A 21,929-nucleotide genomic window follows, 5' to 3' on the forward strand; every position below is an offset into this window, starting at 1 on the left:
AGTCTATACATCGACATTAGTTGGCAGGGGTAGTGCGCTGCAACAGTGCCTGTCGTAGCTTTTTTATGAACTCATGCACTTCACCCGTTTGATTGAGCTGTTTTACCAGCAACTTTACCGTGGATGAGGGCAGCGCAGTGTCATGCTTAGGCACCGAATAAGTGGGCTGCGATACGTCCAGCGTAAACGTATACGTTCTTGTTGGGTCTTCAGCATGCAACAGAGAGAAGCCAAGATCAATGGTACCAGCCTGCACTGATGGTGAAATTGTACACCCTGTCAGCATTTCCAACTGAGCTAACTCCGGTGCATTACGACGCACTTGTTCACGAAGGCGCTGGATCTGTTCTTGCTTGTGGTGTTTCCGCGTTTCCATTTGCATTCGCATCTCTTCAACCTCTGCTTTGAGATTTCCAATACGCTGCGTCAATGTCTCTCTCTGAGCATGCAAACTTTGAACACTAGATCGCAGTTTAGCATCCGCTTCGCGTTCTGAAGCCACATCTTAACAGTTAGTGATTGAATTTGGGTACGCACTTTCCCATAAATTTTTCTGCGCATGCTTGGCATCCTCACGCTCCCGCTCTAGTGATCTAACTTTCTCCTGATCTTGTGTCCTTTGCGCCTCCGACTCAATTCTTGCCTGTTCGCAAGAGGCAACAGTGGTTTGTACATATTGATCAAAGCGGCGTGTAAATGACTGAATAGCCTGCTCCAGCTCAGAAAAATCGAGAATACTTTCTGTCACAACTTCTTTCGGGTGACCTTCAGCAACATGTCCGTCTGACATGCTTCCCTAGCCTGCTTTTGGGATGCTTTCCGCACCGTGAAGTCGATGGTAACGGATCGTGTTGCGTCGCGCAGGTGTTGGTGTTGCTAGTTGTCACGTGGGAGGGTCTGCCACCGACACTCCTTGCCTCGATATGCCCCTCCCCTCATTCGTCAGGATCACGTGGAGTGGAGGTCTAGGCGGCAATTGACACAAAACACACACAGAATTAGGTTTCGAGTGAGACCAGCATGCAGCCGGAGCAGCCGTACGGCGGAGGTCGCGATCCAGTCTCGCGCGACGTGCCTGCTCAATCTTCACCCTTTCGTACCAAGGAAGCATACAAGAACCAACCATTGCCGCAGTCCAATTCGCGCCATGCTCAAGCCACATCTATGAACGCAGCCACCTCTTTGGAAACAAACACGAACACTGCGTCCAAGCGGGATAGTATTCTCACAGATGGTGCGTTGGGTATGCCAACACCATCTACAAACGGGGCCTCTGCATTGAGCCGTACAGCTACGCGAAGCTTGAACCCTGCTGATACTCTGCAGCCATGGGAAAAAGAGGTCATTCAGCTTCCTGAAGTGCAGCGTAAAGCCACACTCGCTCAGATTTGTATGTTCCGCAATTAAAACTTACATGACAGATTTCTTGAATCATTATTTCGACTCGTTGCGATACCTGGCAGACCGACGTGAACGCTTGAGCAATTTCGAGAAGTCGATGCGTGAACGGGGTTACCAGCCTCCTTCAGATGATCTTACCCAGAGCCTGGAGTCGCTCTCACTCGCAGGTTCGAAACGGGCAGGTCAGCAGATGAGTGAGCGAGAGTACCAGATTCGTCGAGCTAAGCACTTTGAGCAGGAGCGTGAGCTACTCCGTAAGCGCCGAACCAAGCTGCGTCTGCAGCAGTTTCATATCATCACACAAGTGGGCCAGGGTGGCTATGGTGAAGTCTTCTTGGCTCGCAAGCGTGACTCGGGTGAGCTTTGTGCATTGAAGCGCTTGCAAAAGAAAGTGCTTGTGAAAATGGATGAAGTGCGCCATGTACTTACGGAGCGTGATATTCTTACTGCGACGCGTTCTCCATGGCTTGTTCGTCTACTGTATGCGTTCCAGGATGAAGCACACGTCTATTTGGCAATGGTACGTTTTTTTGTTGATTAACATGCAGGAATACGTGCCAGGAGGTGATTTCCGAACACTCCTCAACAACAGTGGTGTGCTACGGGAAGAACATGCGCGCTTTTATATCTCGGAGATGTTTGTTGCTGTCAATGAACTGCACAAGCTTGGTTACATTCATCGTGATTTGAAGCCTGAGGTACGTACAGGATACACATTCTTATCCCGAGAACTTTTTGATTGATGCCACGGGTCATATCAAGTTGACCGATTTTGGTCTGGCCGCAGGTGCGATAAACCCCGGCCGTATCGACTCACTGCGCCGTCGTTTGGATCAGGTGAAAGATACGGATATGGTCTACCGTACACCGGCCGAGCGTAGTACACTCTTCCAGATGATGCGAGAGCAGAATGTCAAATTTGCTGATTCTGTTGTCGGCTCGCCGGATTATATGGCTCCCGAAGTGCTTCGTGGCCGTGAATATGGAACAAGTGTGGATTACTGGAGTCTTGGGTGCATTCTCTACGAATTTTTGTGTGGCTTCCCGCCTTTCAGTGGTGCTCATCCTGATGAAACGTGGGCAAATTTGAAGAATTGGCAAAAGGCCTTGCAGCGCCCTGTATATGACAAGCCTGAGGATCTTCAATTCAACCTGACTGATATTGCGTGGGATATAATTGTTCGGTTGATCAACACGCCAGAAAGGAGATACAACTCCTTGTCCGAAGTGCAGGCGCACCCCTTCTTCCGTACTGTTGATCTGACACGTATGCGAGACGTGCCGGCACCCTTTATCCCTCAGCTGGAGAATGAACAAGACACCGGCTACTTTGACAACTTTGACGACCCCGCTGATATGGCTAAATATAAAGAAGTGCAAGAGAAACAACGCCACATTGAAGCTATGGACCCGAAAAACAGTGCTGCGGGTGGTGGCCGAGGCATGTGGGTCGGCTTCACCTTTGGCAAGAACTGGGCCAAGAGCAAACGGCCCCCGATGCCCGATTTGGACCGGGAGGCATCCACTTTCAGCACGATGTTTTAGTGGCAGCTAGTGTGATTGGTTAAGCGTCAAAACGTATTCTCCATAATGGCCCATGCACGTGCACGCCCACTGGTACTTGCGTGGCACTCCGAAGTGCTATTCGGCCCGGCCGCTGGAAGAAGCCAAGGGAAAAGCCATCCCACGCTCATGATAATTGTAGCAATCGTGTGTAGATGTACTAGGTATAGATTTTGAACGTATATCTTCTACCTAGTGTTTAAATCCTTGTTGAAAGAATTACTGAATGCCAAGGAACGACTTCAGAGGCTCATAACCAAGGCTGAAGTTGTACACACCAGCACCAAGCGTCACAGCCAGCGTAGTCAGGAAGCCAACCTTGCGCAGGATACCGTTGAAGCACTGGTTGACCATGCCAACAGAGTGAGCAACACGAGCAGCAAAGAGGGTGGCGTAAGCACCGTGAACCCAAGCGGTGGGGGCACCGTTCAGCTCAGCAAGGAACAGGAGACCGAAAGCAAAAGGAGTGTACTCAGCGAAGTTGGCGTGGGCACGGACAGCGGCCGAGAGGCGAGCGTCCGACTCGTTGTCAGCAGCGCTGAACTTCTTCAGGTTGCAGCGGTGGTAAGCCACGTTACCCGAGAGGAAGGTGTAGAAACCTACGCATTAGAACAGAAACGAATTGTATACATACCAGCAAAGAGAGCCGAGTGGGCGAGCGAGGCCTACATAGGTGTAAGTGAACTGCGGAAAACCAAAACACGTACAGGCGAAAGCACGAAGAGAGGCATGATAATGTAGTAAGTGTCTAACGAGAAGTGGTACGGGCGCGGGGAGTTGGGGTGGGAGTATTTGACCGGTGCTGAAGATTTTAGTGATTGGCTGGAATTTCCCGCTCAAACGAGTAGTTCCGCTTAAGCACCTGTCGGTGACGTTCAATATGCATGAATAAAAGCCCACGAAGACTGACAGCTCAGACTAATGTTCCGGTTAAGGGAGTGAGAAATGACGTGCCGGTAGAGTAGACTATAGCTCCAAGCCTTTGTTTGAATGGAGAAGATGGCTTCACATTCGCCACAGTATGGATGCACGAATCTAGCGCGACAATTTGTGCTGAATATGGAAGGAACAGCCATTGAATTGCGTTGTGTAATCAAATTGCTGCGCTAGGATGAAGGTGAATCGTCCGTAGTCAGCGTCATGAACATAACGCTACAGACGAATCCTGAGCAATAGAAATAAAGTGACTATGAGTATAACAATAGAAAACTTGTGCTAGATGGGGAAGCAGTAGATTGTCAAATGTTTGATAATACATGACACATACGGGTATGACCATTGAAAAAGTCCAAGTCATGCCCTGCGAAATAAGCTAGATATAGGTAGCATTAGTAGGGTATGCGCTTCTATGATAATGACAAAGTGTACATAGTCATTCTTTCGATATACAACGTGGGTATATGTGCATCTAATACTTGTATTTAGGGGCACCTGTGTATTTCGATAGGTCGCTTTTTAGCAGGGTCCTACAAGTCGACCTGACAAGAACTGTTTCTGAGGCAGTCACCTAAGCGTCTCCACATTTGCCAAGTGATGACTAAGCGCATCCACCTCACGCCAGGGCTGGCCACCGCCTGGTTCGACTTAGCTGGCAGCATGGCAGAGTATGTGTGCGAGGAAGTGAGAGACTAACGCATCAGAGAGAGGGAACCGCCTCAAAATGCTACATTCATGGCTATACCAGCCGCTGGTCTCGCTCAAATGCTCTCCACCTTGCAGGGCGAAGAAGGAGGTAGCGATGCTATCAACCCATTTGCTTTTCTGACGCCTAGTAGTGGTGCAATTCCTCTATCAGCATTACGGCACAATCGGAGTATGTCACATGAATCTGAGCCTGGGGAAAATGAGAACCAGACTGCTACGGAAGAGGAAAAGCGGGAGGCGGAAGAGAAGTTGGCCAAAGTGTACGAACGCTTTGATTTCGAGCCTCTTTGGGAGCGCTTGGGCGAAGCCCTAGCTCGACTTCACAGTGACCCTAGTTCTGCACAGGTGCTTCTGCCTACTATTGAGGTATGTTTGTGGCGTATTGACATAGAAAGAGTTTGATGGTCGTGTCGCAGCATGTAATGCGTTCGCAAGCGCCAGACGATGATCCTTTGATTGAAGCACCCACCTCTGAGCCTGGAACACGTCGAGCCAAAATGGAAAGTGATTTCTACGCATTCACAGAGAAACATCGCAAGATCCTTAACTTGATGGTGCGCCAGAATCCATCTTTGATGTCGGGCTCGTTTGCGTTGTTGGTGCGCAATCCCAAGGTGCTCGACTTCGATAACAAGCGCAACTATTTCTCACAACAGCTTCACAAGGGTCGTCGAGAACACTATACCCCTCTTTCGCTGACAGTTCGGCGCCAGCATGTGTTTTATGACAGCTTCCAGTACTTTAACCGAAAGTCTGGGCCCGAGATTAAGCATGGCAAGCTGAATGTGCGCTTCCACAACGAGGACGGTGTGGACGCAGGTGGCGTTACCCGCGAATGGTTCCAGGTACTTTCGCGTGAAATGTTCAATCCGGATTATGCATTGTTTCAGCCATGTGCAGCAGACCGTACTACGTATCAGCCGAACCGTATGAGCTCTGTAAACGATATGCATTTGTCGTTTTTCAAATTTATTGGGCGTGTGATTGGTAAAGCGATTTACGATGGACGGTTGCTGGATGCCTACTTTACACGCAGCTTCTACAAACATATTTTGGGACGCAGTGTCGACTACAAAGACTTGGAGGCGGTTGACCCTGAGTACTACAACAGTATTGAATGGATGTTGCACAATGATATCACGGATGTGCTGGATCTCACGTTTACCGTCGAAGATGAGGTGTTCGGTGAGACTCAAGTGGTGGAGCTTAAGCCTGATGGTGCTTCGATCCCAGTAACCGAGGAAAACAAGCACGAATATGTGCGTCTTGTGACGGAGCAGCGCCTTACCAATTCGATCCGCTCGCAAATTGATGCATTCTTGGATGGGTTCCACGAGATTATTCCGCGAGAGCTCATTAAATTGTTTACGGAGCAGGAATTGGAATTGCTCATCTCTGGTTTACCTGACATCGACGTGGATGAATGGAAGAACAACACGGAACTTCAGGGCTACAATTCCAGTGATCCTATGATCCAGTGGTGGTGGCGTGCTGTACGTTCGTTCGACCAGACAGAGAAGGCCAAACTTTTGCAGTTTATTACAGGTACGTCCAAAGTACCGCTGGAAGGCTTTGGCCAGCTGCAAGGTGTGAATGGCACACAGCGCTTTAGCATCCATCGTGCATTTGGCGAAGACCGTTTGCCAGCCGCTCATACCTGCTTTAACCAGTTGGATTTGCCAACTTACGATTCGTACGAAAAACTGCGCAGTCAGCTGCTACTGGCCATGAACGAAGGTGGCGAAGGCTTTGGTCTTGCGTAGGGCAGAGCATCCGAAGCACTACGTTGGCTCATACAAATAGATAGCTTGTATACCTGCCACTACCTACTTGTGTATTCGAATACGTGCAATACTGTTTAGAATGTGATCCAGCCTCCTTGGTCAATAGTCGACTCTACACGGCGGGTGACAATGTTTGCGATGCCGTGCGTAAGCCATTGCTTGCGGAGCTCATCGTACCGCTGCATGTGTAAACGCTGGGGCCGCGCCTTGAGAAGGTATCGGTCGACTTCGCCGTGTGAGTTGAGGTACGGAGAGGAGGCGAAAGTGCCATTGGATTGATACAGCATCACAACCGCGTTGCTGCCGACACGGAAGTGCAAACTGACACGACCGCCGCACTGTTCCATGTGTTGATTGCATTCGCCACGCGATTCATCGTCTGGGTCACTGCAGCAATACGATTGCTCGCATAGCACATCGCCGCAGAAGAGACACAAGGAAAATGTTGGAGGCAACGTGCCGCAACGCTTGCACTTGCGCTCCTGCGTCTGTTGTAGTAACTCTGTGAGGTCCACAGGCAGAGGCAATAGCTCATATATATGGGGATGTTCCAAAACCAGGTTCGGTACGCGATGAGCCAATTCTGGGTGGATCGGTAGAGGACGGAAAAGCGGAGCGAGATGCGCATATGCATGCTTCGTCCAACCTTCCACGAGCATTGTCATAAGCTCATTGGGCTGGCCCTGCATCGGAAGCGCCATCGCCGGCGTGGGGATACGGAGCTCAGTCAAAAGCGAGGCGTATTCCGACTCGTGAGAGGGGGGACTGACATCGCCCCCTTTGGGCGCAGCCACGACGCGTCGCAGCAGGGCTGCACGGCGGAGGAAGGGAAAGGTGTACGCACACAAGGCCTTGGCCAGCTCTTGGTCGTTCAGCTGGTCAAACCCTAGCGTCATATTGCCACGGACGTAGCCGACCAGGCCTACAATGCTCGTCACCAACCAGCGTGCATGGGGGAAAATGCTGGCCGCTTCGTCCAAGTCCACGCCCTTCGCACTGGGCTTGGCTGGCTGACTAACAGGCTGTGCAAGGCCAAAGATGCATTGCACAAGTTGAACGTAGTACAATAGCGCCGTAATCTGCAAGAGGTCCTGTGGTGCAATAATGGCCGCCTCGATCAACACCCCCAAGGGCGAGCGAAGAAGCAGAGGCGCTCGTACGGCAGGTTCATTGGCCCAATGCGGCAGCAGGCGCTTCAATAGACCTTGGCGCATCCGGTCTAGGACACTTGCTTCGTCGTTCAAGGAGATATGGGCCATGGCACGTAGCGCATCCAGCAGTGTCTGTACCAGCTGGAGCTGGGCTGGTGTAATGGCCTCATGGAAAGGCTTAGGCAGCCCACGCTGACCAATTTCCAATTGGGCTAATGTATAACCGACAAGTGTATCAGGCAAGTACATTGCCTCGGTCGTACTTGCAATGGCATCCATGGCATTCAGCTGCATATCATGCATTCGGGCAGAGCGCGATTCATCTGCGAGGAGTTGCATCACATTCAAGTAGCGCTGAAGCATGTGGGATTCGTCGTCGGCAAAGACGCCAGCACCGTAGTCAGGGTTGTGGGGCTGCGGGGTGCCGTCAATGAGCCACGGAAGGAAACACCCTGTGCCACGCGAAGTGTCCTGGTGGTCCGCATGCACTTTGGAGTGAGCCGGTGTGAGCTTGAGGATGGAAATGTTCATGTGTCGCACCCACTCGCCCAGCGACATGTCGTTAAAGTGGAACGCCTCGTCATGGGACAATGTCGCGCCCAGCGCCGTACTAAACGCACTCGCACCAGGGCCAGGCAGGATAATGTTGCCAAGGGACTTGCACAGGGGACATACGTACTCAAATCGAGACAGGTCCTCAGGGTGATTCCGTGCCACTTGCATCGCATGCCTCTGCTCCGTGCTTTGCATGTAAGTGTGGAAACAGGATACATGCATGGCATGACCACACGACACAGCCACTAGCCCTGTTTGATGAGCCGAGGCAGGGTAGCCCAGTGTGACATGCTCTTCTCGGCGCGTATAGGTACCACGCGTCCGCTCTGCATTCGGGCCCGCCGTGGGCGCCCAGGACAGAGGTGTACACAGGACATCGTCCATGGACGCATGATCACGTGGCACCGAGGTACGAAGCAGCCGACTTTCTTGCACATGCATCAGCGTACCAAACGCTCGCTGCGCGTCGAGGCGTTCTTGACACAAAATGCACGTGCCAAAGCCTTCGTCCTCGTCGTCTTCGTCGCTAAATTCGTCGTCCAACTCTGCCAAGAGACTCTTTTGCTGAGCCGAGAACTTGTTGAGAATCGCCGCTTGGCGTGCGCGTGCCGCCTGGCGCTTCTTGTCGTCGATGGTAGGCTCGGCTGGTGGGCCACGCACCTTTGCCACCGCTTCCGCCACGTGGGGGACAGAAATCGCAGCCTTATCAAGAATGTAGTGGAGTTTCGCTTCGTACGCTTTCCACTTCTGATCAGCTTGCATGGTGAGCAGGAGAGAGAGCAAACTGTAAGATTCCGACTTGGGCTTGGACTCAGACTCGGATGAGCGGGCGTTCGCTCCGATCTCTACCTCGCGTTCATGCAACAAACACTCGATGAACGGTGTGCCACGCTCTTCGATACCCTGTGCTAACAAGTGCAGAACGACGTTGACCAGCGTATCCGGTGGCTCTTCATACGTCCTAGCGTTGTGCAGGGCATGGAAGAGAACCACGCCAAAGAGCGGGCACAAGAAGACATCTGCCAGGGACGCAAAGGGCGTATCCGTGAGCGCATGCAGCTGACTGGTAGGGTACAGCGGCAAGGTAATGCCCTGCGCACGCTTCTCCGACAGAATTTGCTCCGCCTTCTCACGTTGGTTGCGTGAATAGTGGTGGAAGAAGGGTTGGACATCGGCAAGGTAAGCCGGCCGGAGTTCGTACATGCCATGATCGGCTGTACCATCCGGCTCACGGAAATGAGCCACTTGCGCAAGCTCACGGTCAAAGCAGCCATGGTCAGTAAAGCGTTCAGGAATTTGCTTGGTCAGCTCCGAGTACGTGCAGGGGCCAAGGGCCAAGTAGTGTACCAACTCGCGACGGACCTGAGCCTCAATAGGCCAGTGCGCTGGTACACTGATCTCATTGAGGAGAACGGCCAGCAGGAAAAGCATCTCTTCCGCCATGAATAGCATTTGATCGCGGTCGTACGTCGCGTGCCCTAGCCACGCACGACCGCTAAACCAATCGATTAAATCGAAGCGATCCAGCATCGTAGCCAGGAATCGGTCAGGTGAAATCAGCATCAAACCGCATTGCTGCAAAAACAGGTCCTGATCGTACATGATATCACGCATCCACATCGAGTCGCGATAGTGATACGCCTGCGACCGAATGGCAAAGCCATTGCGGACCCACAAGTTGCAGCGGATCTGTGCGAGCTTCACTGTCACGCGCAATGGGTGCTCGACAAGACCAAGCAACGCCTCTTCACCAAGAAGAGAGCGAAGTTCCTCACGGCAGCTTTTCATATGCAGATGCTTGAGCATCTCCGCCAGGAGCCAATGCATGGGATGGTGGAAGCTGACCGGCTCAGACGCCACTTGGAACGCCAAGACCTGGTGGTGCGTAGAGCCCACTTGCACGGTATGCATGCGGAAGGGAGGATGCATAGTCTCGTCCAGCGAGCTGAGGCGTGCAAGGTGCGTATGCATCGTCTTGCCGACAAACGCAATGGCCTCGCATAATTGGGCATTGTCTGCATGCACAAACGCCTCGCCCAGCAGCTTCGCAATGCGGCCGAGATGCGAGTTAATGTGGAACACTTGCACCCACAACTCACTCTCAAACTCGACATGGGCATGAACAGCCCGAATATCCGGGGCAATGGAGTGAAAGAGAGCAAAGAATTCCAGCCATGCAGCGAGATGCGTCTCAAAATGCGCCACTATATCGCGCTGGACATCCATGGCGCCTAGCAAGTAGCGGATGTCATAGAAAATATGGTAGCATTTCTGCTGGCGCAACAAGGCTGTATCTGGATTCGCCTGCCCCCGCGGTGGAAGCGGCGCAGGAAGCACAAGCGATGTGATCCGTGTATCGGACTCGTTCGCAAACAGGGCCTGCAAGACGTAGAGGAGCACGACCAACAAGCCACGCTCTACCACCAGCTGTGTTGCGATGCTGGGCACACTAAACAGCTGCACAGTTAAGTGGTAAATAGAGTGTTCTGGCTCACGGTCGTGTAAGATAAATGTCTCGATGAGACGTGGGTATACCGCAGCGACACGCTGAGCCACTTGGCGCTTTGCCTCGCGGCATGCAATCAAGTCCATCAGTAGACGACGCACCGACATACGTGCACCTTTCCACATTTTGGTATCCAGCAGCAACAATGTATCAAGCATACAGAGCTTGGTCGGGTCGAACAAATCACGACGGATCGTGACAGGCTGCTCTTCCCATTCCGCCACATGCCATGGGCGCAGCATGGTTTGCGTGAGAAGCGCCTTGATGGCACGGCCGTCACCTGTTGATCCAGAATACAGTGAGCAGCTGGCCATATCCACGACAAAGTCCAGCACACAACCAGCCACTTCTTCGACGTAAAAGTCAAAGGCTGGCTGCACCGTTACCAGTAAATAGATTACGCCGATACGACGGGCCATCAGAATCAGACGGCGCACATCATCTGACATAGCAACCACCTGACGACCCACACGGTCGACCTGTTCGGCAAAGTGACGTGCATCACGCGTCGTCATGGTTGTGCATACTTCCTGGATCTTGTCCGACACCTCATTGAAGCTGTGCTTTTCATCGTTCCACAGCAATGCGACAAAAAGAGGCGCCGGTGCTGGTGCCAGTGTATTGTCCTCGTCGTCATTGTCTGTGGTCTCCTGCCGGGCTTTGCCCTTGTCAGGGAACGCATGTTCAAGAGTCGGCTGTCGCTTGACACCATCCACCACGTCAGGGCCCATCACGAGCGGCGCTTGCTTCGGCGCATGGAGGAACGTCTGCAGCAAGAAAGAAAGCAGTAAAGAGCTAAACTCATGCAGCGATTGCTGCACATCGTCAGGCACTGCAGCGACCAGCGCCTCGAGAGTCTGCTCCCCTTGGGAGGCGACTGTATCGTTGGCAGGCTCGTTATAGGGGTGCAAGCTATGAAACTCGCACCCAAGATCACGCTTCCAAGCCTCTTCGTCGCCACAGTCGCAGCATGCACCGCCTTCGTCTGCGACAGAGAACAACACATCGTGGTTCTCACGCGCATGGATGGAGTGACGGAAGCATGTCACGCACTGAACACATGTATCATCAAACGAACAGTCATGACACCGGAAGATAGGCTCGCCTTTCCGGAACACATGGCCACAGGTCATACCTCGGCGGTTTTTTGAGTACTCTGGGAGCGCAGGCACGCCATCGTCGGACTGCTGCTGCAATAGAAGTGCTTCTGCACGTTGCTGGGCAGACGACACACGAAATTCTACTTGCTTTAGCAGTTTCCAAGCCTCGTCGTGTGTCGGCACGACATTCGAAGGAAAGAGGGAGGAGAGCGGCACCACGCTTAGAAGCTCATGGCACAAGCGCTCTCGCACTTGCAGCGCCTTTTCGGGCGGAAGACGGTACGAATCCGCATCACCTGGTGTGGGTATAGGCGCAATCCGTGGCAGAAGTTCTACCACGGCACCAACTTCTGTCATTGTCCTTGCGTCGCCAGCGGGGGCGTTCGTGGTTCGTCTGTCGCAAGGCTGCTGCACAGCAACGGCGCCTCCGACCGCCTGGCGCCCCAGCACGGACAGTGCGTATCACGTGATGGCGTGGACGATGCGTCCTACGTGTGTGGCTCTGGACGCCCGCGACGAACAAGCACGCTACGCCTCTATTGCGCGCAGGATGGAGTCGTATGCGCTACCGCCGACAACAGCGCCCAGTACGTCGTCATCAAACACGACAATAGGGACAGCAGATACGAAGGCATGGGCTGATTCTGCCCCTCAAATGTTTGATCGCGCTTGCACAACGTTGCTGTGGACAGAAATGGCACGCACACTCGCAGCTAGCACATCGTACCAAACTCGACGAGCAAACGATTTGGTATCGCAGCTACAGCTACATGATCCAGGCCCACATCTCCCACCACCTCTCTCGACGTCAGACGAGGCAGAGATGGCTCGTAGTCGTATGGCAGCTGTCGGTCGGCATGTGGGTGCCAACCTGATAGAGAGGTACGTCGTTTAGACGTCTGTATGTCGTACTAACCTGAACAGGCTCACGCGCGATCGCGCACGTTTGACAGATGCGCTGGACCGCGTCAAGTTTATATGCAAGGATCTATGGATGACAGTATGGGAAAAGCAAATGGACAACCTACGAACCAACCATCGCGTACGTCGACAATTTCCTTTCTCACAGGCCAGGGCGTATTTGTTCTACAAGATCATGGGTTGCGATCACTTTCATCGCTGCGGGCCAGCGATGCCTCCCAATCGTATGTGACTATGGTACGTATCATGGCTTCTCACACGCTCTTCACAGCACTTGGCCTACGCTGAGGGACTCATTCACGGCGCCCTCGAGCGCCTCGGAGTGACTGCGCATGTGCAAGCTGAAATGGATACCTTCCCTGGCTGTGCCTTCCATATTCGCCTCGTCCAGCCATCGCCCTCTTCCACCTCGTAATTCAACATAGGCATGATGCTACAGTACACTAGTCCATATCGCTATCGCTATCGCTCTCGCTGTCGTCCTCGCCGGATGAGAGATCCGATGCAGCCAAGTCATCCTTCGAAGCAGCACCGGCCTCGGCGTCGCCAGGCGTAGCCGGCTTGGGCGTCTCACCAGCCGCCGCATCGTTGAACTGCTGCAGCTGCTGTTGCAGACGCGCAATGCGAGCGGCTTCCTCCTCTTCATCCAAGTTCTTCTTCTTCAGACCACCCGTACCACGCTTGCGACCATCAATCGGAGCACTGGCAGGCATAGGCTTGCCATTAGGACCTAGCTCAGGGCCTTGCGTTTTTTTCTTCGGGCGCACGACATACTTGTAGAGCTTGTATAGAGTCTGGGGCGAGAGCTCGTCAATATCAAGCTCAATCTCCTCGTCTTCGGTACCCTGTGCACCCGCCGGCTTATCTTCGTTGATAATCCGGATAGCGCCTTCCAGACGTTCGTCAGAGAGCTCAGTGATCTTGGCCGCCAGCTCTTCCTTCTGATCGAACGTGACAGTGCGCACATCCTCTTCGTCTGAGCCAGCCATGCGCTTGCGTGGCGTAGGCGACGTACCAGTACGTGGCTTCTTTGAAGCCGCCGCCTTCTTTTTACGGTCACCACCCTTGCTCTTCTTGTCCATCGAAGTGGCACTACGCTTCTTGCCCTTGCGCTTCGTCATATCCGCTACACTAAGAGCACCAGCCAGCGCCGCCTGGACAGAGTTGAGCGCCACACGCGTGCTCGTAATCAAAAGAGGGTTTTTGTTTTTACCACTCTCAAGCGTCTCCAAAGTGCCCTCCAGCTCAGCAATCTGCTTTTGTAGTTGCTGCACAAGGACAGCATTTGCATCGTCCTCATCATCACCATCCTCATCGCCATCCTCATCGTCATCGTCTTCATCGTCATCGTCATCGGTAGGGAAAGGTGGTGGCACGGGTTTCTTCTGCATCTTGCCTTCATACACATCCTTCAGACGCGCACCCATCACATACACATCCGAGTCCGGCGGGTTGAATGTGAAGCAGTTCCGGAACATGAGCTGCATGTCGGCATCAAATGCAGCAAGATCAGCGTATCCACCGCTTTTCAGCTTGCGCTGAATAGGAATGAGAGCAATGGGCTTCTTGATGATTTGGTAATACGCAGGTGCCCAGTCAAAGTCCTTCGCAGGCAAATCATAAAACACCCACGCAAGGTCCTGGTTGGCGGGCTTCAGCAGATCATCAATAATTCGGTAACAGAACTTCAGCTCATCATTGATGACCTTCGACCAGTAAGATTGCTCGCGCGATGAGATGGCATCCACACTCTTGCCCAGACGAGCCGCTACAGCCTTTTTCGAGGCAGGGTGTAAATGCTCCTCCGTCCATGGCAAGTCACGCGATGGCGGCGGGTGAATCTCGCGCTTGGGACGACCACCATTGGTGGAACGGCGAATAGTGGGTAGCGAAGAAGAGTTTCGACGTGCCTTGGCCTCCGGCGAGTTCGCCTCCTCCGCCACGGCCACAGCCGACGCGAGGCCTTTGCGCTGCTTCTCAAAAATGCCGCGAAGTACTTCAGCATTCTTGGAGAAGATGTGTTCTGAACCATTAAAGCGAACACAGTTATCAAACACAAGGAACACATCTCGCTCGAATTCATCGACACGGCGATAAAAGTCTTTTTCCGGATCGATACGACCTGTATCAATCGCTTGCTTCAACTTATCAGACAATCGGCTCTGGACACCTTGCGAACTCTTCAAACGATGAGCTGTCAGCGCCAGCTTTTGATCGATCGTGCCCAAGTCCATAGGGTGAGAAATTATCTGGGTATAATGGGGGATTTTGAGGGCGATCGGGTCGACAGGCTGCAAGAAGGCACCAGCTTCACGACGAGACTTTAACGAGCGAATAGTGTTTTGCGCATACTTGACATGCGGCATGACCATATCCATATGAGTGAGGCCATCGGTGCTTGATGATCCCTCCGTTGTGGATACGACAGGAGTAGCTGGGGTAGCAGCCTGCGGCGCAGCAGGTCTAGCAGGCGCAGGTGTAGCAGCTGGGGCCTCAGATGTCACGGGCGTAGCCTCCAGCTTCGTCTCTATCTCTGCACCAGCTGGCGCAGAAGTAGCAGCTGCAGCGTCAGGGGCTTCGGTGCCTTGAGAGGGCGTCGATACTGTCGTTGGCTCTGGGGCTGGGTCAGAGGCAGGAGCAGAGGCAGAAGTTTCAGCTCCATCCGCAGGAGCTGATGTACTCTCCGGTTGTGATGTGGGCGCAGCCACCGTATCCGAAGAGGCAGGCACCTCACTAGGCTTAGCCTCCACCGACGACATTGGTTCGACTGTCGTCGCTGGTGTCGACAGAGGCTCGGTCACCCCTGTCGGCGCGGACGTTGGCTCCGTGGATGTCGCAACAGGCGCGCTGACAGTGGCTTCTACAGCCATAGGCTCAGCTGCTGCACTAGCTTGAGGCTCAGTGTGGGAGGGAGCTTTCGATTCATCCATTATACAAGGGGGATTGGCACTGCATGGTGTTAGAACGTCCTGGACGCGTGATATCAACACGACTTACCGAGACGAGTGGCCAACCGATTTGGGAAGATATTCGTGCAGCCTACGTGGAGAAGGAAGAGATCGCGCGCGTGCCGCTAGGTCTTCCCATTATATATTCTTAACAGAGGCGCGTTCGGCAAACAATCGGGCCAATAATAAAATAGACATATGCATGGTTTGCCCTTCGACCAGAATCTTTTCTTCGAAGCCACGTGACACTTGCTACAGGGCGTGGAGGGGTCATGTCGTGAAGTTTACGGTTCTCGTCGAAGTGCCGCTTGTACGTGATGGCGAAGAAAAAACGGGCGCCTCAGCTGGACGCTTGGTGTTGGTACTGCGAGTACGTACAGATGTTTTGTGCACTAACACAGGCAGTCGTGAGTTTGAAGATGAGAAAGGTATGTGCTTAAGGGAAGGAGTTGTGGTGCTTACGCATGCCAGTCTTGATTCAGCATCAAAAAGCAAAGCATTTCAAATGCCCACACTGTCCACGTCGTCTGAATACAGCTGGTGGACTGGCTGTCCATCTGGGTCAAGTGCATAAAGCAGAGCCGGGACGGTATGTAGAGAGCATGGCTGACATGACAGTTTGGAAAATACGCTACCTGGACGTGATTCGTTTGAAATTGAAATCTATGGCATGGTTGGTGTGCCGGATAGTGATTTGATTGCATGGCAGGTGCGCCGAAGTGGAGACCGGGCTGCGCAGGAGGGAGCACAGGTTCGTGGTCCGCCGATGCCGAAGCGTCCACGTATTGAGAAAGTGGCGTTGACAGCAGATCAGCTGCGTGCGCAACTTGAAGCGCACAAGGCGTTAATGAGCGGTGCTGCGTCTACCTCTGCGCCGCCCCATCTGACACAGCCACCCATTCCTGCTACGACGGAATCTACGACACAAAGCCCTATATATCATACCCCGCCTACCAGGACACAAGAAGCGGCGTCTGTGGTGCCTGCATCGCAGCCAGCTTCTACGACGTCGAAAGAGCCGCCGTCGATGCCACCTGGCCCCCCGCCGCTGCCCTCCGTATCGATGTCAGGTCAGCGTTCTCCAGCGGCGGCGGCGTCGCCTACGGTAGCCTCGACGCCGGCCCCTCCTACGGCGGTGGCGTCGGAGAACGATCGGATGATGCATCCGCACCGACGGGCCATCGAGCAAGGACTCAAGTCGCGTCTGGTGTATACAGACACGCAATTCAGTCCGGAAGAAAAAATGGCGGGTATGCCGCGCTATGCGTATGTGCCATCGGCATAATAGCTATAGGACAGAGTGAAAGGATGTAGCCAGTCGACATGTATACATAGAGAAAATGAAAGGAGGGTGGATAGAGAAGAAACGATACACCATCTACCTTGCCCAGCGCTGGGATCCCATGCAGATCACTCTACCCCAGATGCATAACGACGCAGATCCATTTATGACAGGGTGATACCTCCTTGGGACTGGCTATCTGTCCATGCCGGTAGTCGGCCGAGTATCACGTGCATGATGCGTGCCCCACAATGTTGGGAACGCGTAAAGCCGTTTTCGAGTGCGTAGCCGAGCTCGATTTTTTGCTTGCCAGCTTGCCCCGCCTTGAGACCATGGTTCTGGGTCGCGTAGCGTCCCAGCGGCGGCGCAACTACAACCAGGCGGCTGAAAGCTATCATGATGATGAAGAAGGATATTTTGATGATGAGGTAGGTGGCACGCATCGGGATTGGGACGATGGCGAGGTCGACGATAGGGCCCCGCGATCGGCGCGCCGGGTGAGCGACGAGTTTGGTGATGCGCAGTCCATGTACGATGATGTGGACGAGGAGCCATACGATGATGAGATGGACGATGCGATCTTGGACGATCGCCACCACCACGGCCACGACCCGCACCGCCGCCATCACCACCACCACCACCATAACCGACATGCCCCGCAGGAAGAGTCAACGACAGAGCCGTACGAGGACGACGACCGGAGCTATGTGGACGACTTTGAGGACGGTACTGAGTACTACGACGAGCCTGAAGATGGCCGGTCGTCGCGCCGGTATGGCGATGCAGAAGATCGGTACGAAGATGAGTCAGACTACGATCCCAACTACCATGCAGCCCATGGCTACCATGGCCGTGATGGCCGCTCGTTCCATCCTACCGATACGGATCATGCGACGAGGCGCGGACATGGTGTGTATGTGGAACACCCGCATACGGGCATGGAGGACGTGGCGCATGGCGCGTTCCCGGAGCCCAAGGCGGCGTCGTTCGACCCTCATGAGCCGGGTGTAGAGACAGAGTCGGCGGGGGATTTCCCGGCGTTCTTCCACCACAAGGTGGGAGACTACGGCGACTTTGGTCTTTTGTCACGCATATACCTTGAGATCCGCCAGATGATGATGTTCGGTCTCACGACGCTGGGCCTCACGATTGTTATAAATTTGGCGTTTGTGCGGTACATGAATCCCTTCCGCAAGCACTACCCGAAGGCGCGTGTGGACTTTGAGTTTGATCGCCGCATTACGGGTGAACGGTACAGTGAGCGTGTGGAATACTATGCCGAGTACTGGGGCTACAAGTGCGAGGAGTACGAGGTGACGACGAAGGGCGGCTGGATCCTCAAGGTGCACCGTGTGTCGGACCCGCGACGCCCAGGTGGACGTGGCTACCCTGTTCTGCTGCAGCACGGTATTCTGTGTACGTCGCTGTTCTTCTTTACGTCGGAGGAACGTTCGCTGGGCTTTTGGCTCGTCGACCAGGGCTACGATGTGTGGAGCAGCAACATTCGTTCGAACTATGGGGCTGGCCACACACGGTACAAGCGTTGGGACCCGCGGTTCTGGGCATGGGGTCTGGTGGAATTGGGCGACGACTTGGTCGACGTGGTCAACTTTGTGCTGGAAGTTACGGGCTACAAGCAGCTGGCGTACGTGGGTCACTCGCAGGGCACAGGCAGTATGTTCCTGGCGCTGAACAAGTTCCCGACGTTTGGCCACAAGCTCTCGTCGTTCACGGCGCTGGGTCCGGCTGTATACCCGGGTGCGTCGCTGAACCGCTTGCCATTCAAGGTCATGAAGATGACACCGTCACGCTGGGCGTGGTCGCTGGTGTTTGGTGTGCGTGAGTTTATGCCAGCGTTAGGCCTGGCGCGAGCAGTGCTACCCAAGTTCTTGATGGGCCACTTGGGCTACATCATCTTTGCATACCTCTTCGACTTCCACGACCACAACTGGGTCGATCGCCACAAACCGAAAGTGTTTTGCTCGACGGGTGTGTTGACCTCGAGTGAGTTGCTCTACTACTGGATCCACAGCTTCATATTCCGTGGTTGTGTATTCGACCCACGCTTGACACAGCCGTGGTTCAACAAGGCCTTCCCGCCGCTGACAGTCGCCTACGGCTCGATTGATCAGCTCGTCGTCGGCAAGCCGCTGATCGAACGCCTGCTGACGTACGAAAGCAATGTGCAAATCGTGCATATCCTGGAGCTCCAGGGGTACGAACACATGGATATGGTGCTGGGTGTGGACGCGTACAAAACCGTGTTCCCCAAAATCAAAGACACGATCGTACGTACGATCGATCCAGAAGACGCACCCATGCAGAAGAGCGTCATGTAAAACAGTATGCAGCGGACAAAGATACATTGGAATAGATGTGTGAATTTAGCGTAGGATAATAATCAATACATTGGCTCATTCTACGATACAAGCAGACCGCGGAGGCACAGACCCTTCACGTCGGTCGGAAGCCATCAAGGAGGCGTCTAGTGTACAACACGCAAACATACCATGGCCGCGTACTTACCAGGGCCCAGGGCCCGGCGCCGTACGGGGGGCAGCCATAGCAGCAAATTCTTCAGGCAGCCGGTCGTACTTCGGCATACCTGAACCGCTCAGCTGCATGCCACGTAGTGGCGCATACAGCGACGCGGTCATGTCAGGCGCACTGTCCGATGGCACTGCAGGCGGGAACAGACCCGCCTCCGCCTGCTTGCGCATCGCACCGGGCGCCGCAGCACCACGTGGAAGACGAGTGCTGCCCGGCGCCAACGATGAGGCGCCAGTCGAGCGCAGACCAGCACGACCCGACGCACCATGGAACGCCGTAGCGCCGCCACCAGGCCCCCGCGAAGCGTCAGGCGCACCGTGGTGCTGGCCCTGTCCGCGGCGGAAGCGGGGCGGCTCGCTGCCATCGCGCTGCAGCTTGCTCTGAATACGCTTGCCGTACGGCGTGTTCCGGATCGCGGGCAAAATCGGGCGAATGCACTCGACTAGCTGCACACGCTGATTTGGCTCCGCATAGTCCAGGCATGTCTGCACGACATAGTTCGCAAACGAGTCACGCAAAAGCGATTCCAGCCGCGTAGCATCCGTGAGCTCTGACACAAGCTGCTGGCGCAGATCCGTGTCTGCCACGCGAATGCATTTCTCAATCACATTCGAGCTGAACTTTTGCGTGGACAACTGGCACACATGACCCAAGAACTGCTGTGTCACAGACTGGTTGAATGCAGAGTCATTCAGGTCCAGCACATACTGCACCACATAGTTGCCAAACGGATCTTGGACCAATGTCAACGAATACACTGTAATCTCTTGCACAAGCTGGTTCCGTTGCGCATCCGAGGCATGGTCGATACAGCGCTGGAGCACGCAGCATCCATGTCGATGCGTAGCCACATCCACACACTTCGCCGCCACCGCATCGTAGATAAACTGGTTGTCGGTCGACGACAAGCGATTCAGGCATTTCTGGATCACGTGATTCCCATTCAGATCCTTGATCAGCGTGACGACGTTGCGCGAGAAGGCACCGATAATCGCCTCGGTTTGCGCTGACGTGGAAATGAAATCAATCGTCTTTTGCACAGCACGAGTGCCATGCATGTTCAACGAAATGGTTACCAGATCTTTCGCGATAGCCTCGACAATCTGGTCGCGCTGCGCATCCGTGCAGTACTCGAGCAGCTTTTGACACAAATAGTTGCCAAACGGATCCGTCATCAGCTCGGCAAAGTAGGGGAACGTCTCCGTGAAAATGAGATCACATTGTGACGGAACATTTTCATCCAGCTTCTTCTGCAGAAATCGGCAACCAAATTGGTCACGGCACAGCTGCGAAATCTCGCCACGCAGGTCCTCCAGCTGCATCATGGACAAGTCCACGTCCGAGCGACGCATACCACGGCCAGAAAACCCATGCTCGGACTCATCCGAGAAAGCGCGGCTGGTTTTGCGACGTTCGTCCTTGCGTGGGAAACGGCCATAGCGTGGCGCCTCACTGGCATCCGAGTGAGGCGCAGGCTGCGTCGAGGCAGGCGACATATCCAGTGAAGCACTCAACGACGGCGGTGCCGTCGCAGCCGTCGGCATCACCATACCCGAAGTAGCGTTATGGAACGATGGTGGGCGTGCTCCCACAGCAAGCGTTGGCAGCGCTGACGGGAAACCACTAAGACCAGCCGTAGGAAGACCTGTACCGCGTGACTCGTCAAACAGCTCCGGGAACGGTCGGGCAGAAGGCGATTTGTCATGAAGGCGCAGACTCGATCCGCCACCGATAGGGGCCAAGCCCGGGAACGACGGCGAGTGTGTTTGCGCACTAGAAGAGTCCATACAATCCGAGAATTGCTGCGTAGAATGAAGCCAGGGCGAGAGCGAGGAGGGGGCGCCAGGTGCAGGCGAAGTACCAACCTCCGCGGAGCGTGCGCCAGATGGCGGTGGCATTGGAGCGAGGTCCAGCGCACTGACAAACGATGAGAGCTGCGCGGCCGTGGGCGGCTGGCTCACGGTAGGCCCCTGCGTCTTCAGCAGAACAGGGAATTCGTCATCGTCAGCCGATAGATTGTACTTTCGCACAAATGCCGAGTCATCGCCGACCTCGTCATCAAAAAGGAAGCGTTCATTGAACATTGGCACAAGACGCTCAACGCCAGCCGTTCCGGGCGCGGTGTCGGTGCGAACCCCCAATATCGTCGCTGTCGAAGTAGGCGTGCCTTCGCCGTTTCGGGACGGAGGCGAGACAGCCGCAGCGTCGCGTGGCAGGGAAGAAGGGGCGTGGTCAGAGCTCATGCGGAGCAATGAACCAAGCCTAGATGGTGAAAGCACGTACGAACGGCGTCGGATCCAGCACGGAAAGACAACCGCGAGTCGTGTTCAAATCCACAGCGCCGAGCTGGCTGCGTGAAGAACCGACCCAAAAAAAAGTGGCGGCACACAGAAGGCCAAGACACAGAGCCATGCACTTGCGCGGCGCCATAAGAAAAAACCTACATTTCCACGTGGGTCGTGGCCCACGCGTCGGCTGTCCATAGGCCGCTATTTACTAAACAGCACAAACCTCCGATGGCCGC

The 21,929-nt window shown here is 54.3% G+C and overlaps 10 protein-coding genes across 10 annotated transcripts; 5 read left to right on the forward strand and 5 right to left on the reverse strand.

The window, feature by feature from the left end:
• Positions 1-16: 16 nt before the first annotated feature.
• Malapachy_0410 (hypothetical protein) lies at positions 17-790 on the reverse strand (the record flags this gene model as incomplete). The annotated part of the gene is made up of 2 exons (XM_018134931.1): positions 17-504; positions 538-790. The coding sequence occupies 2 exons, from the start codon at positions 788-790 to the stop codon at positions 17-19; spliced, it is 741 nt and encodes a 246-aa protein (XP_017990236.1).
• A 230-nt stretch (positions 791-1,020) lies between these two features.
• Positions 1,021-2,946, forward strand: Malapachy_0333 (agc ndr protein kinase; the record flags this gene model as incomplete). The annotated part of the gene is given in 4 exon segments (XM_018134857.1): positions 1,021-1,390; positions 1,422-1,921; positions 1,950-2,099; positions 2,110-2,946. 4 exon segments carry the CDS (start codon positions 1,021-1,023, stop codon positions 2,944-2,946), a joined length of 1,857 nt encoding a protein of 618 aa, XP_017990245.1.
• Positions 2,947-3,183: 237 nt separating this feature from the next.
• Positions 3,184-3,695, reverse strand: Malapachy_0414 (hypothetical protein; the record flags this gene model as incomplete). Its single annotated transcript, XM_018134935.1, has 3 exons — positions 3,184-3,563; positions 3,599-3,629; positions 3,672-3,695. The coding sequence occupies 3 exons, from the start codon at positions 3,693-3,695 to the stop codon at positions 3,184-3,186; spliced, it is 435 nt and encodes a 144-aa protein (XP_017990238.1).
• An 865-nt stretch (positions 3,696-4,560) lies between these two features.
• On the forward strand, positions 4,561-6,371 carry Malapachy_0337 (ubiquitin-protein ligase 1; the record flags this gene model as incomplete). Its single annotated transcript, XM_018134861.1, has 3 exons — positions 4,561-4,568; positions 4,605-4,974; positions 5,004-6,371. 3 exons carry the CDS (start codon positions 4,561-4,563, stop codon positions 6,369-6,371), a joined length of 1,746 nt encoding a protein of 581 aa, XP_017990242.1.
• Positions 6,372-6,466: 95 nt separating this feature from the next.
• On the reverse strand, positions 6,467-12,061 carry Malapachy_0392 (ubiquitin-protein ligase e3 component; the record flags this gene model as incomplete). The annotated part of the gene is made up of 1 exon (XM_018134913.1): positions 6,467-12,061. One exon carries the CDS (start codon positions 12,059-12,061, stop codon positions 6,467-6,469), a length of 5,595 nt encoding a protein of 1,864 aa, XP_017990303.1.
• Positions 12,062-12,173: 112 nt separating this feature from the next.
• Malapachy_0385 (hypothetical protein) lies at positions 12,174-13,040 on the forward strand (the record flags this gene model as incomplete). Its single annotated transcript, XM_018134906.1, has 4 exons — positions 12,174-12,586; positions 12,629-12,746; positions 12,779-12,862; positions 12,897-13,040. The coding sequence occupies 4 exons, from the start codon at positions 12,174-12,176 to the stop codon at positions 13,038-13,040; spliced, it is 759 nt and encodes a 252-aa protein (XP_017990306.1).
• Positions 13,041-13,068: 28 nt separating this feature from the next.
• Positions 13,069-15,555, reverse strand: Malapachy_0398 (bromodomain-containing protein; the record flags this gene model as incomplete). Its single annotated transcript, XM_018134919.1, has 2 exons — positions 13,069-13,807; positions 14,060-15,555. 2 exons carry the CDS (start codon positions 15,553-15,555, stop codon positions 13,069-13,071), a joined length of 2,235 nt encoding a protein of 744 aa, XP_017990297.1.
• A 335-nt stretch (positions 15,556-15,890) lies between these two features.
• Positions 15,891-16,858, forward strand: Malapachy_0334 (zinc finger protein; the record flags this gene model as incomplete). Its single annotated transcript, XM_018134858.1, has 4 exons — positions 15,891-15,943; positions 15,979-16,001; positions 16,045-16,162; positions 16,192-16,858. 4 exons carry the CDS (start codon positions 15,891-15,893, stop codon positions 16,856-16,858), a joined length of 861 nt encoding a protein of 286 aa, XP_017990244.1.
• Positions 16,859-17,187: 329 nt separating this feature from the next.
• On the forward strand, positions 17,188-19,194 carry Malapachy_0339 (triglyceride lipase-cholesterol esterase; the record flags this gene model as incomplete). The annotated part of the gene is made up of 1 exon (XM_018134863.1): positions 17,188-19,194. The coding sequence occupies one exon, from the start codon at positions 17,188-17,190 to the stop codon at positions 19,192-19,194; it is 2,007 nt and encodes a 668-aa protein (XP_017990248.1).
• Positions 19,195-19,377: 183 nt separating this feature from the next.
• Malapachy_0354 (arm repeat-containing protein) lies at positions 19,378-21,648 on the reverse strand (the record flags this gene model as incomplete). The annotated part of the gene is made up of 1 exon (XM_018134876.1): positions 19,378-21,648. One exon carries the CDS (start codon positions 21,646-21,648, stop codon positions 19,378-19,380), a length of 2,271 nt encoding a protein of 756 aa, XP_017990318.1.
• Between the last annotated feature and the right edge of the window lie 281 nt (positions 21,649-21,929).

Source organism: Malassezia pachydermatis, assembly GCF_001278385.1.
Source record: "Malassezia pachydermatis strain CBS 1879 chromosome Unknown scaffold10, whole genome shotgun sequence".
In the NCBI taxonomy this organism is placed as follows: domain Eukaryota; kingdom Fungi; phylum Basidiomycota; class Malasseziomycetes; order Malasseziales; family Malasseziaceae; genus Malassezia; species Malassezia pachydermatis.